The sequence below is a fragment of the Lepidochelys kempii genome, chromosome 23, assembly GCF_965140265.1.
Source record: "Lepidochelys kempii isolate rLepKem1 chromosome 23, rLepKem1.hap2, whole genome shotgun sequence".
Lineage (NCBI taxonomy): Eukaryota > Metazoa > Chordata > Testudines > Cheloniidae > Lepidochelys > Lepidochelys kempii.
In genome coordinates, this window is record NC_133278.1 from 11,211,684 (window position 1) to 11,230,643 (window position 18,960).

At 51.8% G+C, this 18,960-nt stretch overlaps 1 protein-coding gene across 1 annotated transcript in view; it reads left to right on the plus strand.

Annotated features, from left to right (window-relative positions):
• Positions 1 to 18,960, plus strand: part of LOC140901855 (uncharacterized) — a 355,192-nt gene that overhangs the window by 11,515 nt on the left and 324,717 nt on the right. Inside the window, exons 5-6 of the mRNA XM_073321279.1 lie at positions 1,699 to 1,709; positions 8,276 to 8,815. Coding sequence (XP_073177380.1) covers positions 1,699 to 1,709; positions 8,276 to 8,815 — 551 coding nt within the window. The remainder of the gene's footprint in view (positions 1 to 1,698; positions 1,710 to 8,275; positions 8,816 to 18,960) is intronic.

An 18,960-nucleotide genomic window follows, 5' to 3' on the forward strand; every position in this document is an offset into this window, starting at 1 on the left:
TTGCTGTGTGAAAGAGGTCACCAATGCAAAAGTTTGAGAACCACTGCCCTAGCTTGTCTTCCTCCCTGCAGTCCCATTTCCTCGTTTCCCACTGGTCCCTCTGGCCACTGAGCCACAGCCATCTTCCCTGAGAAGTTTGGCTTCAGTCTCCTTGAAAACAATGGGAGTTGGCACGGGCAGCCACCTATGCCAGGGGCAGCCTCACTGCCACACACAAAGGCTATAGGAAAATGGGGACTATCTTGACTGAGGCCAATTTGGCTTCAGACCAGCTGGAAATAATGGGAGACGACGGCCATTTTGAATAGGGGAATATTCACAGACTTGATGCTACACGATGGTGAGAAACTCAACCCCCCCCCACCAAATAATGCCTGGCAACTCTGCCTCCCCCGCCACAGGGCTGTGAGAAGACAGCACCTGCTGGATAGAATATGAACAGGAGACTTGGGGATGGCAAAAACAGGTGGCTGTTTCACTGTGGGATGCCAAGCTACCACAACCCCAGACCTATAGGTCCTGCCCCATATGCCCTGAAGGCCTGTATGTCGGCTCATCCCTGTGAGGCACCAGATTCTCCCTCTGAAGGCTCCAATGAGATGCAACACACAACATGAGCACCAAGCATCTGCTCCCCTCTTGAAACACCTGTCAGCTGAAACCCCGATTATCTCCCAATATCCTTGGTGAGGCCCCCACTACCACTGTACAATCTCTTATGCTCAAATAAATTGGTTAGTCTCTAAGGTGCCACAAGTACTCCTTTTCTTTTTGCGAATACGGACTAACACGGCTGTTACTCTGAAATCTGTGCAATCTCTGTTATCCAATCAAGTGTACAATGCTCTAGCAATAAAGGGTTCCATGCCTTAATTTAATTCCCTGAGCCACCCTGTTCCTCCATATTCTCAGCCGTAGAGAGTTCCCTCCCCATTATCCCCTCAGTGCCCCCAATACCTTACACACTGGAGAGGCTGCCCAGATCCCTATGTATGCTAATTATCCGTTTCCTGGAGAGCTCACAGCTCCTTTTTTTAAGGACACAGGGCAGTTAGTACTTTGGTCCTAGGAGTCTGGGACATACCCTCAGGACTGGGCTGCAATCACTGGGGCTGGGAGCTCTGAGACTGTCATAATGCTCCAGGTGGTGCCATCTCCTCTGAGGTAAATTCCTCGACCTTCAACCACACAGGGAACAAATATGGCCACAGACCCAGGTCTTGAGAATTACCAGAAGAGAACAACATCTAAATGGCAAAGAGAGAGGATGAATTTCAGCCTAACTATGCCAGGTCTACATACAATGGAACAACTCTGTGAAGGGAGGCAGAAGACAAGGCCCTGGCTCAATGGAGGCTGGGTAATGGGAAAGGGAGAACTGCAGTAAACTCAGCTCCCACATCACCTACATATTGCCCAGACCTGTAACCCCTTCTGCTGCCCCACACAGTACAGAAACCCCCCTGTACGATCCTCCTATACATCCCACCCACCTGGCCTGTAACTTCAGCTAGTCAGAAGACCAAGGCCCTGTTCTGACCCCCTGGCTCCACATACCCTCCCAGAGGGGGGAGGATTTTTACTCTGTTGCTTTTGTTCAGTGTGTCTCATCCCTGTGAGGACTCAGAGGGGAGCTGAGAAAGGGACCAGAGAGGCCTGAAATGGGGTTTCCCAGGTCAGGGCTGGCAGGTTCCTGAGAACTAAAGGGTGTCGGGGCAGGGTGTCTCCACAGCCCCGACAGGGGGGCAGCAGTCAGCCCGAGGAAGATGCTGGGGGAAGTAGCCCCTTGGATCCCCTGGACTGGTGATCCTGGAAGGGGGCGGGGGTCTCCAGCTCTGGGCGGGCAGCCCCCTGGCCAAGGTTGCAGGGCCACCCTCCAGTCCCCCCTGCCCGGGAGCCACAGACCCAGCCGCCCCGCAGCGGGGCAGCCCCGGTTGGGGGTGGGCGAGCTCTGGCCCGCTGCCCCCTTCCCGGCTCTAGGGACTGAGCCCCCGGGGCGGCCGAGCGGGGGCCGGGGCCGGGCTCTGACTGACTGACAGAGATTGCGGCCAATCCTCGCGCTGGGGATTAACCCTGCGCTGGCCAGGGCGGAAGCTCTTTGTCTGGGGAAGTTTCAGAGTAACAGCCGTGTTAGTCTGTATTCGCAAAAAGAAAAGGAGTACTTGTGGCACCTTAGAGACAAACCAATTTATTAGAGCATAAGCTTTCGTGAGCTACAGCTCACTTCCTCAGATGCAAGCATCTGAGGAAGTGAGCTGTAGCTCACGAAAGCTTATGCTCTAAAGGTGCCACAAGTCCTCCTTTTCTGTCTGGGGAAGGGGACCGGCCTCCCACTGCGTCCGGGCGGGGCGGCGAGGTGAGGTGGGGGGTGGCCGGGACCTGGGGTTCCGGGTGGGGGCTGGGCAGTGGGGTGAGGGAGGGGCCTCTCCGTGCTGGGGGGCAGGGACCTGGGGTTATGGGTCAGGGACTCAGGGTGGGGCCTTCCTGTGCTGGGAGCGGGGCAGGGAGTTGAAATGACCATTATTGTCAGTTCTCACAAGCTTATCACAAGCCCCCGGATATTTGATGTTGTTCTTAGAGCTTCAGCTCAGTGCCTGCATTGGTTAAAATGAATGAAGTGGTAAGTTCCTAGCCCTCAAGGCTGCAGAGAAAAGCTTAGAAACCTGAATCCTACAGGGTCCAAAACAGAACCCACCATTTATTATTGTAAATCTCCTGATGATAAAGCTAAACTCGTGATTTTTGAGTGCTTAGTTGTTAGTACTGGATTAGGGGTCAGCAGGGGCCAGTCTGTGCTGAAGGGGAGCAGGGGTTACAGCTCCGGCTGTTTGGGTGAATCAGGCCTGGGTGTCTCTTTTCCCTTCTGTTTACTGGGGTCCTTGTTCCACAGTGAAATCCCTATTCAGTGTTTTGCTGCAGGAGCCCCAGGAGTCTGGACCATTCCAGCAGGAACAAGGGAGAGATGCAGTTTTGAAAACTAGAGCACTTACCTCAGCTGGGATAAGGCTGTTTTCACAAGACACAAAATGGCTGCAAAGCACCGTGGTCAGAAGCCCCTGGGGCTGCAGATCCAGGGTCCACTACAAGCGGTGCTACCGCATGTCAAAGTGGAAACAGAAAATCCAGCAGGCCCCAAACCACGGAAGGAATCTGAGAGAGAAGAGAAAGACGCTGCTGTGATGCCTCCCATCTCAGCAAGTCCCCCATTCTCCTGGACAGGACGACAAAAATCCAGCTTTGAGCCACAGGAGAAGATCCCCCAGCATTGGGAAAATCAAAGTCAGGATATGCTGCGAGCCCTCTGGACCTCTCCTGAGGCTGTTTCGGCATCAGCCCGGGCCTGGGGAAACCCAGAACTGCCGGAGCTCACGCCAGAGGATGACATCGAGGTCTATTTGGCTTCCTTTGAGCGAGTGGCTGAAGCCTGCCACTGGCCCAGAAGAGAGTGGGTGACCCGACTCCTGCCCTCCCTCACTGGAAAAGCCCAACAGGCCATTAGCAGCCTGGATGCCAGAGACGCCCGAGACTATGGGAAGGTGAAGGCAGCCATCCTGCGAGGCTGCAACATCAGCACGGAGATGCAGCGCCTTCACTTCAGGCAGTTCCGCTACCAGGAGGCCAAAGGGCCCCAAGAGGTCTGCAGCCGCCTGCAGGAACTCTCCCATCGATGGCTGAAGCCGGAGATCCGCACCAAGGAGCAGATCATGGAGCTGCTGATCCTGGAGCAGTTCCTGACCATCCTACCTGAGGAAATCCAGAGCTGGGTCTGGGTACGTCACCCAGAGACCTGTGCCCAGGCCGTGTCCCTGGCAGAGGATTTCCAGCTGGGACAGCGAGAGGCTGGAGTGTGGGAGCAGCAGGTGAGAGTGGGTGCAGGGGAATGTCCATTGGGTTCTGCAGGGAATTTGATGGGGTAGGTTTGGGCGCTGGGTGAACACAGGAATTCTCAAGATGGGCTTGTTCTGTGTAATCCTGCTCTCAGCACTGGGGTCTGGGGCTCAGAACTCAGCTTGGTCCCCAGGTACTGGGATTTCCAGAGCTCCCTGCTCTGTGACACTCTGCTCTGTAGATCCTGGTGTTCTCTCTTTTTAAATGTTGCTGCCTCCCACCTGTCCCCTTCACTCAGTACCTCTCAGCAGGCCCATCCTGAGCAACTGTGGCTGCTGTTACAGTGCACTCAGTGCCTCTCCAGGGCTTGGATCAATAGTGAAGCCCCAGTGAGATTGGGGAAGGTGAGAGGGAGAATTGGTTACTGTGTTTAAACATGCTGTTCAGCAGGTTATTTTGGATGTTGCAGCTGTGGAAAGGGGGCAAGGAAGGAGCCATTTTTGCTCAACAAGGGCAACATTATTAAAAGCCTGAGCAGGTATAAGTATGCATCCAGGTGCACCTGGGAGCTCTAGCAAGAGCTGGATGCCCTGGGATTTTCAAAGTGAGGGTAGGGCTCTGCCTGAATGCCCAGGAAGCATGTGTGGGTGCGCAAGGCTGAGAGGAAAAGCTCATGGCATTCCATTTGGATAGAAAGCTGGCTAGATTGTCGGGCTCAACGGGTAGTGATCAATGGCTCCATGTCTAGTTGGCAGCCGGTATCAAGTGGAGTGCCCCAAGGGTTGGTCCTGGGGCCGGTTTTGTTCGATATCTTCATAAATGATCTGGAGGATGGTGTGGATTGCACCCCCAGCAAGTTTGCAGATGACACTAAACTGGGAGGAGAGGTAGATACGCTGGAGGGTAGGGATAGGATACAGAGGGACCTAGACAAATTGGAGGATTGGGCCAAAAGAAATCTGATGAGGTTCAACAAGGACAAGTGCAGGATGGAAGAACCCAATGCACCGCTACAGACTAGGGAACGAATGGCTTGGCAGCAGTTCTGCAGAAAAGGACCTAGGGGTGACAGTGGACGAGAAGCTGGATATGAGTCAACAGTGTGCCCTTGTTGCCAAGAAGGCCAATGGCATTTTGGGATGTATAAGTAGGGGCATTGCCAGCAGATTGAGGGACGTGATCGTTCCCCTCTATTCCACATTGGTGAGGCCTCATCTGGAGTACTGTGTCCAGTTTTGGGCCCCACACTACAAGAAGGATGTGGAAAAATTGGAAAGAGTCCAGCGGAGGGCAACAAAAATGATTAGGGGACTGGAACACGTGTTCTGAGGAGAAGCTGAGGGAACTGGGGATGTTTAGTCTACGAAAGAGAAGAATGAGGGGGGATTTGATAGCTGCTTTCAACTACGTGAAAGGGCGTTCCAAAGAGGATGGCTCTAGACTGTTCTCAGTGGTAGCAGATGACAGAACAAGGAGTAATGGTCTCAAGTTGCAGTGGGGGAGATTTAGGTTGGATATTAGGAAAAACTTTTTCACTAGGAGGGTGGTGAAACACTGGAATGCATTACCTAGGGAGGTGGTGGAATCTCCTTCCTTAGAAGTTTTTAAGGTCAGGCTTGACAAAGCCCTGGCTGGGATGATTTAATTGGGGATCGGTCCTGCTTTGAGCAGGAGGTGGGACTAGATGACCTCCTGACGTCCCTTCCAACCCTGATATTCTATGATTCAGTAACAAAGTTTGAGATGCAGATGTGATCTACAAGATGTTATCAGCCCGTACTGCAGGGTGGCCAAATCCACAGGACAGGTGATTCAGACAGTGGTCAAGGGGGCAAGTGGGACCCTGCCAATTTGAATGCTTTGGAAACCCTCCAGGCATGTTGACATTGGAGTGCCTGATGCCTGTAATGTCCTGCTCAGTCCTTTACAAGGCCCCAGTTGCATGGATGCCAGTTGCAATGCTGGCCCTAACTGCCTGGGACAGGACATGGCTCCAATAAAATAACCTCTGTGACTCCCCCTTCAGCTCATCAGAGGGATGAGTCTGTACTTTAGTGAGGCAGGTCCTCCAAGTCCTATTGACCCTGTAAGGGGCTAGGAGCCCCTGGGCATGGAGTGCTTTGCCAGCAGGGCCTTTTAGATACAGCTCTTCCCTGTGATTCTCAGGCCTGGCTCCAAAGTGATGTGCTTGTACTGGGTTCATTCCTAGGTCACCGTGCGCGTAAAGGTTGAGGAAATGGAGACCCCTGAAGCATTATGGGAATCTCAGAACTCCCAGCTGGAGCAACTTCAACCCAATCACAACTGTCTTCCCCCAGAGGAGGTTGGACAAAACAAGTCCAAGTTGCCCTGTGCTAAGGAGAATCAAGCACTACAGGAAACTGGTAATAAGCCATGTACAGGGAATAAGGGGTGTTCTTCTCACCAAGGTGGGGGCAGCAAGGGAAGGGGGCACAGATGCCAGTAACAAGGGAACCCCTAAGTCAGAGGGTCCGGGGAGGGGAACTCAATGGCTCTGGAGAACTGTAATGATGTATAGAGCCTTCCATCTACAGGTAAACAAGAGTGATGCCTGAGAAAGAGAGGGGGCTGCATGGCGGCAGTCGGTGCTCATTAAGGGAATTTAGGGTAGGTATTGTGGGTCACAGTATAAAATAAAGCCTGTAGAATGAGCCTCAGCACTGGGCATTATGATGCTGATGGGCTGAGAAATCCTGGGAGGAACAAACTGTCCTGGGCAGCAGCAGTGGATTTTGACATGGTTTAGCAAAAGGGCACATACACAGGATAGCTAATACTTTAAGTGGATTTCTATAATAAACGGAGCATGATCGTCACCTTCTGATCACCTTAGGAAGAGCAGGAAAAGCAGTTGCATGGAATGGAGGTGTGTACCAAATAGATTGGCTAGTCCTGCTTCTGTGGGAATTGATCTCCAGAGAAACAGACTACTTGGGGTGAGCTGAAGGGAGCGAGAGAAACCAGGAGCAGAGAGCCAGCTAAAAGTGAAAGGGACAGAAAGATTTAAGGGGATGTTCAGCTAGAAGAGGTAAAGAGACAAGCACAGGAGAGGCACAGAGTGAAGGCAAAGGAGGTGAGCCAAGAGGGCAGGAGTGAGAGAAAGGAGGCTGTGGGCAAAGAAGCCTGTATAGCAGGGGCGGGCAAACTTTTTGGCCTGAGGGCCGCATCGGGTTTCAGAAATTGTATGGGGGACTGATAAGGGGAGGCTGTGCCTCCCCAAATAGCCAGGCATGGTCCGGCCCCCGCCCCCTCCCCCCGCTTCTCACCCCCTGGTGGCCCCCCCGGGACTCCTGCCCCATCCAACCCCCCCCCCATTCCCTGACAGCTGCCCCGGGACCCCTACTCCATCCACCGCCCCCCCACTTCCTGTCCCCTCACCGCCTCTGGAACCCCCACCCCTGACTGCCCCCCGCCACCCCATCCAACCCCCCCTCTTTCCTGACTGCCCCACGGGACCCCTGCCCCCATTCAACCCCCCCGTTCCCTGCCCCAACCCCTATCCTGACCACCCCCCCGAATTCCCCTGCCCTCTATCCAACCCCCCCTGCTCCCTTACTGCGCTGCCTGGAGCACTGGTGGTGCTACAGCCGCGCTGCCCGGCTGGAGCCAGCCACGCCACCGCGCAGCACAGAGCACGGGTCAGAGCCCGGCTCTGCAGCTGCGCTGCCCCAGGAGCTCGGGGTGCCGGCAGCGCAGTGAGCTGAGGCTGCGGGGGAGGGGGAACAGCAGGGAAGGGGCTGGGGGCTAGCCTCCCAGGCTGGGGGCTGGGCAGGAGGGTTCTGCGTGCCATAGTTTGCCCACCTCTGATGTATAGAGTGGGTGGGATGGTGCTTAGCAAGGTGATGGGACTGAAGGGGAGGAGAAGGAGGCTATGAAAACCTTCTGGTAGGGTCTGAGGGAGAAAAAGGAAGGGAATGAAGAATGGGGATGTGGGCATTCCTGACTTTTCCCCCTCATAGCTCCCCTCAGCCCCATTTCTGCACGGCTGACTCTGGGGCATCTCCAGTGGGGAAGATGTGAGGCTGCCACAGTCATGGCCATGAGATGAGTGACTTTCCTTTACAACAGCAGCACATGAAATGGATTCTCTTTCCATCCAGGTGCCGGGATCCTGAGCAGAACTGAGGAGCAGCCCTGTGATGAAGGGCCTGAAATCCTGCTGCTGCCCAGCGTACCAGAAAGGGGATCGGGGGAGAGTGTTACTCACAGACGTGAGCAAGGAGGAGCCTGCAAGAGGCAGAAGAGGAGCCCAGCACACGAGACAGATCCCCCAGGGGAACGTGACAGCAGATTCAGGAGACTAACCCAGCTCCCTGCACCGGGGAGACCTCGGACAATAGGGGACCTTCACCATCAAAGCAATTTTCTCAGGACAGAGAAACCCCACAGATGTAGAGACTGTGGGGAAAGGTTCTGGGAAAAGCAGAAGCTTACAGAGCATGGCAAAGTCCACAGGAGTCAGAGGCCCCATCCTTGTGCTGAATGTGGGAAGAGCTTCAACCGCCTAGCTCATCTCAAGACACACCAGAGAACCCACACAGGAGAGAAACCCTATTTCTGTGCAGAGTGTGGGAAACGCTTTGGCCATCTCTCCACATTGACCACTCACCAGAGATTGCACACACGGGAGAGACCCTACTCCTGTGCTGAGTGCGGGAAAACCTTCACTCACCCCTCAGACTTGAACAAGCACCAGCGCTCCCACACAGGTGAGCGGCCCTACCCTTGTGCTGAGTGTGGGAAGTGCTTCAGCCAGCTCTCCAACCTGACTAAACACCAAAGAAGCCACACCGAGGAGCGGCCTTACCCATGCACCGAGTGCGGGAAGAGCTTCAAGTACCTCGCTGATCTCATTGTGCATGAGCGCTCCCACACGGGCGAGCGGCCCTTCCTATGCCCTGAATGCGGGAAGAGCTTCAGTAACAAATCCTCCCTGGCCCGTCACCAGAGAATCCATGCCAGAGCCGCAGCCAGAAACACGTGAGACCATGTTTAACTATAGACTAACTGAGAGCTCTGCTCCCACTAGCCTATATATGTGATTGGAGCAGAAGAACGTGAGCCATTACTACACAGCCTGAGGGAAATCAGCCCTCGACCCTCCCTTATGCCATTATCACCCCATCACATCCTACAGGAGAATGAGGGAGGATTAAGTGGAGTCTCCAGTGCCTGAAACCTCCAGAAGATATTCTGTTCTTACCTGCTTTTACTAATAACACTTAACTCCTGTATAGCTCTCTCTATATGTTGAAGTGCTGCAGAAAGGAGGTAAGGTGATTGGAGAGCTCTGGTTTCCTTTCTGCTGCTCTGAGGCAGGTGTGTATTTGTAGTACCTATAAGCAAAGCAGGCCAGCTAGAAGAGGAGAAAGGATTTTTGTTTTCCAAGGCCCTCAACATCTGAGATCCATCAACTCCATAGGAGAAACAGCCCTGCTTCCCAACAGCACCCAAACACCCCTCTGCTAGCAGCATCTCTCACAGATTTGTAACTGAGTAGGAGACACCAGGGACTGCACCTCCATAACAGGCAATCTAGCTCCTCTGCCCCCACCACTGACCAGCTGTGTAGCTGCCATCTTCCCTGCTCTGCCTCACTGGCCCTAGCTGCATCCCAGTCCTTTTGTCCCTCCCCAGCTGCCACCCAGTAAATATGTCCAAAGTCTGCCATGGTGCATTATTAAATCCCCTTCACCTGGTTGACTCTTCCTGCTCCCTTGTCTCAACTAACACCACTGATGATGCATTTACTGCTTACTACTTAATTAATTGGGCACCGTCCTTGAATAACCAGCTATTTATTCATCTCTCACCCTTGTCTTCTGCTCCTGCCCTGATCACTACTCTGATATCACTTCTGTTTACTCCCCTGTTGTTTCAGAAGCTGTCTTGTTACTCAGCTGCCTTTGACCACAACTACCAATTCAGTTGTACTTATGGGAGGTTTTGATCAAACTACATACATCCTGATTCTGCAAAGGAGCTCCATGTGAATCAATCCTGAAGAATCAATCCTGAAGCACTTGCATGAGAGGAAAGTGATCAGGAACAGCCAGCATGGATTCACCAAGGGAAGGTCATGCCTGACTAATCTAATCGCCTTTTATGATGAGATTACTGGTTCTGTGGATGAAGGGAAAGCAGTGGATGTATTGTTTCCTGACTTTAGCAAAGCTTTTGACACGGTCTCCCACAGTATTCTTGTCAGCAAGTTAAGGAAGTATGGGCTGGATGAATGCACTATAAGGTGGGTAGAAAGCTGGCTAGATTGTCGGGCTCAACGGGTAGTGATCAATGGCTCCATGTCTAGTTGGCAGCCGGTGTCAAGTGGAGTGCCCCAGGGGTCGGTCCTGGGGCCGGTTTTCTTCAATATCTTCATAAATGATCTGGAGGATGGTGTGGATTGCACTCTCAGCAAATTTGTGGATGATACTAAACTGGGAGGAGTGGTAGATACGCTGGAGGGGAGGGATAGGATACAGAAGGACCTAGAGAAATTGGAGGATTGGGCCAAAAGAAATCTGATGAGGTTCAATAAGGATAAGTGCAGGGTCCTGCACTTAGGACGGAAGAACCCAATGCACCGCTACAGACTAGGGACCGAATGGCTAGGCAGCAGTTCTACGGAAAAGGACCTAGGGGTGACAGTGGACGAGAAGCTGGATATGAGTCAGCAGTGTGCCCTTGTTGCCAAGAAGGCCAATGGCATTTTGGGATGTATAAGTAGGGGCATAGCGAGCAGATGGAGGGACGTGATCGTTCCCCTCTATTCGACATTGGTGAGGCCTCATCTGGAGTACTGTGTCCAGTTTTGGGCCCCACACTACAAGAAGGATGTGGATAAATTGGAGAGGGTCCAGCGAAGGGCAACAAAAATGATTAGGGGTCTAGAACACATGACTTATGAGGAGAGGCTGAGGGAGCTGGGATTGTTTAGCCTGCAGAAGAGAAGAATGAGGGGGGATTTGATAGCTGCTTTCAACTACGTGAAAGGGCGTTCCAAAGAGGATGGCTCTAGACTGTTCTCAATGGTAGCAGATGACAGAACGAGGAGTAATGGTCTCAAGTTGCAGTGGGGGAGGTTTAGATTGGATATTAGGAAAAACTTTTTCACTAAGAGGGTGGTGAAACACTGGAATGCGTTACCTAGGGAGGTGGTAGAATCTCCTTCCTTAGAGGTTTTTAAGGTCAGGCTTGACAAAGCCCTGGCTGGGATGATTTAACTGGGAATTGGTCCTGCTTCAAGCAGGGGGTTGGACTAGATGACCTTCTGGGGTCCCTTCCAACCCTGATATTCTATGATTCTAACAGGCTTCTTTGGAGCTCAGTGCTGGAATTTATTCCTCAGTATTTAACTCACTGACATACCTCATTTGCTGCTGTTCTGATTTATTTATATGATTTCCTCTTCACCTGATTATAATGAATTTAACAGCACTCCCTGTCAATTCAGTCATTAGTGTACTTAACTCCTTCCCTAGTCCCTTAATTAGTAATTAGCTGTCTGTCACTCATTCTCATTACCCAAATGTCCAACCAGCATGCTCCTCCCTCCTCTGCTGCTTCACCCCTACCTGTCTCAATATCCACCAGTCTTATCACTGAGACCCATCCCTCTCTGATCACCATCTTATCTCCTTTACAGCACCTGCTTCCCCCATCCCCTTCAGGGCCCTCCATCATTTAGTTCTTCCCCCTGGATCAAATCTAACTTATTACTAGATTGACACACACCTCTTTCCCCCCCTCCCCCCCCATTCTACCAGCATCACCACAAATAAACCTTTTCTTCTTACTCCTTTGCTTCCATACAATGATGAGGGTTGGGGACAATCCAGGCCCTTTGCACAGTTATCCTCCCACGTGTCCATTACTCTCAGCAGCATGGGCAGACCTCTCATTAGTGAGGATTATGTAGGAGGGTGTTTTGGGACAGCCATTCTCCTGCTTGTTGTGTCTATTTCTATAGAAGCTGGTTAAACCTTTTAATAAAAACCATTTATGAGAACTGAAGCCTGTTCCCAGCTCTTTGGCTTATGTTCCCAGCTCTTCAGGTCCAAACCCCACTGGGGGAAAATATTACATTAAATTACCCAGACGTAAAACAATTAACATCAGAGAGAGAATGGGCTCTGCAGCCTTTCATCTCGGGGCCTTACTTCAAGCTTAGTCCATGCTGGGAGTAGCTGAAAGTTAGGGCCGGTTGTGGGCTGGTGGCTTCTCGTATATGTGAGGATGAGGTGTTAGTCCCATTGCTAGTGGAGAGCAGCTCAGCCCTTAGTAAATATTGGAGGTTCCACCATGGAGAGGGACGCTGGCAGGGAGGTGGGGAATTGACTCCAGTGGGGCTATGACTCACACGGTCATTTTCAGGACAATCCCAGTGGAACCAGTTCTGAGCCCTAGTCACAATACCCTGTGTAAGAATAACAGGAGCAATGATCCCCAAGGCTGGGATAAGGAGGTGATATTTCTTCTACATGTCATTGTGGAGATCACTGTTTCAATAGTATGTTCAGTTCCAGCGTCCACTTTAAACATTGGAGACGTCATAGAAGAGCTACAATAATGACCCAAGGCCTAGGAAAACATGTCATACAGTGAGGCACTGACAAGACCTACTCACTCTGTTTAGCTTAACAATGAGAGGGTCAAGAGGCAACTTGATCAAAGTATTTGATACTAGAGGGCTCTTTAATCTTGCAAATGAATACATAACATAATCCAAGGTCCAAAGGCTGAAGTCAGCAAAGGTCTAACTGGAAACAAGGTGAAAATTGTAACAGTGAGGATATGTAAGCTTTGCATCAGGTTACCAAGGGATCTGGTGAATTCTCCATCATTTAGAATTTCTAAGTCAAGATTGGATGTCTTTCTCAAAGACCCATTTTAACCAGGCTTGATCATAGAATCATAGAATATCAGGGTTGGAAGGGACCTCAGGAGGTCATCTAGTCCAACCCCCTGCTCAAAGCAGGACCAATCCCCAGTTTTTGCCCCAGATCCCTCAATGGCCCCCTCAAGGATTGAACTCACAACTCTGGGTTTAGCAGGCCAATGTTCAAACCACTGAGCTATACCTCCCCTCAATGGAGGAAGTCACTGGGTGAATGCTATAGCCTGTGTTATGGAAGAGGTCAGACTAAGTGATCATAAAGGTCCTTTCTGGTCTTAAAGAACTGCGTCATTCACACTCTGTTGCAGCTTCCTTTGCCTGCGTGTTGTGACTTGCCCTATTCCCATGCTATATGGATGAATACAGGAAGATGTATGACACTGGGTAAGTCAACCTGCAGGGCATGCTTGACCTCTGCTTCCCAATGGTCATTATTATGGAGTAAAAGCAACCACCAAAGCCCCTATAGACGCTGCTGATTTTCCTAACTTCTTCTCTAAGGCTTTGTCTACACTGGACTTTCATCCATAAAACTTTTGTCATTCAGGGGAGTGAAAAAAACACCCCCCCCCCGAATAACAAGAGTTTTACCAACAAAAAGCACTGGTGTGAATAGCACTTTGTCAGCTCTCTCCTGCTGACAAAGAGTGACTACACTGCGCACCTTTTAGCGGCGCAGCTGTGTTACTAAAAGGTGCATAGTGTAGACATACCCGAAAGCCACTCTGAGGCATGTAACCCATCATCTTGTTACTTAGTGCTCCCGACTCTGTGTAGACAGACCCTTATCCATTGGATCTGCATTTGTGAATGCCAACACCACAAGAAACCAGTAGATGAACACATACAAGGAGGAGGAGACATCATTTATTTTGAATCCTGAACAACCTTTTCCTAGGCTGGTTTCAATAAAGCCAGAGTTTGTAAACATTTCAAATCACTGAAAGTGTGAAAATTCAGGGTCTCTCCTAATCTTAGGGTTGTAATTGATTTTTCTGTTAGCAACTGGAGTTTTAAATGAATCGGGGAAGGAAACATCGGGCCTAATGATACCAAACAATCAAATCCACATTAAAAGGCAGGCTGTAATAGGTTCACGATCAAGTATTTGGGGAGAGGGTGCAGTAAGAGAAGGGATTGTGGTCATGTTCAGCACAACATGAATTGCCAAAAAGTATGCTCTGAAAATAAAATAAAGGCCAAAGGAACCAGGTAACTTTTCTGCCTGGGCCAATGAGCTGCAGGAACCCTGAAAGCACCTCCCATGCAAGTCACAGCATTGCTTCCGTTGCAGAAATATAGTCAGCAATCCTAGAAGTGTAGGATTAAAATAACATGCAGAACTACTACATGACTCCCATGAGAAGAGTCTATGGGAGGAGAGACCTAGGAGAGATCCTAAATCTGCTGGGAAGTTCCAAACAGTCCTCAGACACCAATAGCCTGATCCTACCCAAAGGCCACATCTATATCTCAAATCACTTAGGCAGGGGGCTCTGAGAATCCTGACAGAAATAAAATATATTCTCCACCTCCAGGGGATGCTGGTCCTGGTCCTGCTTAGACTCCCATTGGTGTAAATCAGGAGTAACTCCACTGAAGTCAAGAGGGTGACAATGTAAAACTGCTGTGAGTAAGAGGACAATCAGGTCTGGAATCTGTAAAGATCTTACCTGACTCTGTGGTGCAAGATTCTGGAGCCATCTCTCAGGTGGATGCTGGGGCCTCCCCAACCCATGGGACAAATGCTTTCTCTACCTCCTCCTGCTTACAACTCTAGCAAGTCCCAGGGGAATCCCAAACACAGCTAAAGAAACCTCCGTTACCCAAAGGCAGAGAGCCCCAAGTTAGGCTCCATCCCAGCCACAGAGAAAGCCAGAGCAGGGAACAAAATGAGTTCACACGGATGCAGGGAAGAGACAAGCTACCCCCTGACTGCTAAAAAGCAAGTAAGGGACTAATTGCTGCTGGGGGATTTCTGGCACTGGACAACTCCTCAGAGGAAGCCCTTCCTCATTTCCCAGTGGTTTAAACCACTGGTTCTGGGAGGAGATGGTGGGAGTCGGGGGTAGGGGCCAATGTCTCTCAAACTCTGTAGTAGTGGTTCCTGTTCCTCAGTTTCACATTATTATACACATATGTCTGGAGCGAAGTCCATGTCTGGGAAGGTCTCACTTGTCTAGGAGTAGTATTCTCTGGTAGGCTGTAGCTAGAAATCAGTCTGGGTGGCACTCAATCTGCAAGGAGGCTCTGTCCCTTGGGATCTGCCATCGTGATGCTGCTGATTCTCTGGCAGCACACCAGAGGCTCTCTCCCGCTAAAGCCTTCCCCAGGGTCACTCCCCCATGTGGATTCTCTTGTGTTTAATGAGGTTTGATGGGTGTGTGTACCTTTTTTCACACACGTCGCAGATGTAGGGTCTTTTTCCAGTGTGGGTTGTCTGGTGTAGGGTGAGTGCGGAGACCTGGCTAAAGCTCCTCCCACACTCAGTGCAGGGATAGGGCCGCTCGCCCGTGTGTACCCGCAGGTGCTTGTTGAGATCCGAGCTCTGGCTGAACCCCTTCCCACACTCAGGGCAGGGGAAGGGGTGCTCACCTGTGTGCATTCGCAGGTGCCTGCTCAGTTCGCAGGGGTGATTGAATCCTTTCCTGCATTCAGGACAGGAATAGCGCCTCTCGGCAGCATGCAACCTCTGGTGCTCGCTGAGATCTCAGGGGCAGCTGAACCCCTTTCCACACTCACCACAGGGATGGTGTCCCTCCCCCATGTGGATTTGGTGATGCACAGATGCTGGAAGCTCTTCCCGCATTCTCCACAGGAATGGGGGCTCTCCCCTGTGTGGGATCTTTGGTGTTTAGAAAGCTCTGACTGATGCTTGAACCTCTCCCCACATTCAGCACAGGGATGGGATTTTTCCCTCCTGTGGACTCTCCCATGGGCCAAGAGTTCCTGCTTTTCATGGAAGCTTTCCCTACAGTCTATACATTTATGGGGTTTCTCTTGGCTATTAAGATCTCCCATGGTCCCGGGTCTGCCCTGTGGAAGTGGCTGGGAAAGTCTGAATCTGTTCTCGCACTCCCCTAAGGGATCTGACACATTCCAGACTTGGTTCCTCTTCTACTTCTTGCAGGCTTCTTCCTGCTCAGGACTCTGGCAAGCAGTCTCTCCTGATCCCCCTTGTAACATGTCAGGCGGCTCCAGGTTTTCAGGCCCTTCCTCATGAGTCCATATCTTGGCTTTGCTCAGGATCCCGACACCTGCCGAGTGGAAAGAGAATCCAGGGATGATTTAATCTCTCACATTTCCATCAGAGGGTGTGACCTGGCAGGCTCACATCCATGATAACTGGAGATACCACCAGAAGGAGCCCCACACTCCCCCAGGAAAAAAATGGGGACCTGTTGCAGTCCAAATACAAGACAGAACAAGGCTTTAAGCAAGCAAGCAGGCTGGTCTGCTTTGTCAGCTTTCCACCCTCTCTTTTATTCTTTCTCTCCCCCCACACATTACATACTCCAACAGATAAAAGGAATACACTGGCTTTGTTTAATATTCTTATTTACCAATTTCTATGTACCGCATTCCTTGCTCTTGGGCCTTGAGCCCAGTCCTGGGAGGCTTCCCACGGTTCATGTCATCTGGGCGAATTTCCAAGGTTCATGCCCTTGAGAGGAGCCGTGTGTGCACTGCTCCTACACAACACTCCGGGTGTGCCCTGAATATTGCCAAGTGCATGAACCCTGATGAATCCTACAGGGACCAAAAGGAGCTATAGAGGGACACAATCCATAGCTCCAAAATCTGATCACCTTCTCCCCTGGCTTCATAATTTTCTCACAACTGTGAGGGGTTCAACTCCCCCTCAGATCTCAACTGTGTCGGGCTGGAAATCTCTTCCCTTTCCTCCCAGTTCCCTCCTTTTCTTGGCTCATGTCCCTTTGTCTCTTCTCTCATGCAGAAATCCCCTCATCTCTCTCCCTCTCCTTCATTTCTGGCACACGCGTGCACTCTCCCCACTTGCTCCCTATGTCACTCACCTGCCGCCAGTACCTTTGGTCTGCACATTAATCCTTCTGGAAATCTCTCCTTTGGTCATGAGTCTGACCTCCCCCAAAAAATCACAAGGTTAAAAAAAAAGAAAAACCTCTTATGATCTGTAAGCCCATGTGAGGTTCTGAACTGCATTCTGGTTTTGCATTCTTTAGTGGGAACTGCCTGGTCCCAGTGTGAGAGAGATCATTTCAGGGTCAAAATTCAAAGTGAAGTGCACAATCAGAATGCAGCCTCACCACTGACAGATCCAAGAGGGACTCCACCTAACCCCCTAACCTCTAGAATGGTGGAGCTGCTGGCCAATGCTTCTCCACTCTCCTCCCCTATCACTGACCTATTTCTCTCCCTTCAACACCTCCTTATCAACCCCACCAAGTCTCCTCTCCCCACTCACATTATTCCCCTCTGCCTCCAACACTCCTAGAATATCAGGGTTGGAAGGGACCTCAGGAGGTCATCTAGTCCAACCCCCTGCTCAAAGCAGGACCAATCCCCAATTTTTACCCCAGATCCCTCAATGGCCCCCTGGAGGATTGAACTCACAACCCTGGGTTTAGCAGGCCAATGCTCAAACCACTGAGCTATCCCCCCCGCCCTCCTGTCCCCAGGTTCCTTCCCTATCACTTCATAGCATCTTACCCCTGATATTTTCCCTTGCACTTTAAAGATGTTCCCAAGCCCTCTCTTGCCTCTCTTCAGTTTCCTCCTGCACCTCACATTCTCCTGCCCCACCTTCCTCCATCTCCTCCTCCACCCCATATGACCTACACCCGTCTCTCTCTCCCTGTACCCCTATTCATCCCTCCTGTCCCTCATATCTACTTGCACATCTTCAGCCTCCCTTCTGTTCCCTGTATTCCCCTGTCATCACATGGCTTCCAGTTCAGCCTCCTAACAGAGGCAGCCATGTTCCCTGAGAACAGTCTGGCTTCAGTCTCCAAGTCCATTAGGGGCAACCTCACTTCTATGTGCAAAAGCTATAGGGAAATGGCCAGCTTGAGGGAGGCAATCTTGTCTTCAGCTCACTGAAAGTACCGAGAGAGGACACATGGGACTGTGGGAAAATGTGGGAGTTTGCCCTGAGATCATGGGCATATCCCCCTGACCGACTTGTGTAGCTCCCTAAACACCGCAATAGACAGGCCCCTCCCTGCACATCCCCCACCTCCCTAAGCCCCACCACAGACAGATCCCTCTCTGCACATCCCCCAACCTGTAACCCCACCACCCTGAACTCCGCAATAGACAGATCGTGCCCTGCACATCCCCCAACCTGTAACCCCACCACCCTGAACTCCGCAATAGACAGATCGTGCCCTGCACATCCCCCAACCTGTAACCCCACCACCCTGAACTTCACAATAGACAGATCGTGCCCTGCACATCCCCCAACCTGTAACCCCACCACCCTGAACTCTGCAATAGACAGATCCCTCCCTGCACATCCCCGACCTGTAACCCCACCACCCTGAACTCCGCAATAGACAGATCGTGCCCTGCACATCCCCCAACCTGTAACCCCACCACCCTGAACTTCACAATAGACAGATCGTGCCCTGCACATCCCCCAACCTGTAACCCCACCACCCTGAACTTCACAATAGACAGATCGTGCCCTGCACATCCCCCAACCTGTAACCCCACCTCCCTAAACCCCGCCACAGAGATCCCTCCCTGCACATCCCCCACCTCCCTAAGCCCCCCCACAGACAAGTCCCTCTCTGTACATCCCCCAACCTGTAACCCCACCACCCTGAACTCTGCAATAGACAGATCCCTCCCTGCACATCCCCGACCTGTAACCCCACCTCCCTAAGCCCCGCCAGCGACAGATCCCTCCCTGCACATCCCCCACGTCCCTAAGCCCCGCCAGACACAGGACTCTCCCTGGCACATTTCCCCACCACCACCTGTAACCCCAGCCACCCCAACTCACTCCCCCACATGTCCCAGAGATATCCAGACGGCTCCGCCTGCAGGAACCGGCAGCACAGCGGCGCTTTCCCACGCCACAGCTACTCATCATCACACAGGTGCTTCCTGCTGGCGAATTGCAGCCTCCATCCCTCGCAGGGTCCATCCCAGCGCTGCGTGACCGGGGCTGGCCGCGGTCGCCCTCAGTCAAGGGAAGGGGGCTGCTTTCACCCCGGAGCTCCCGCCCG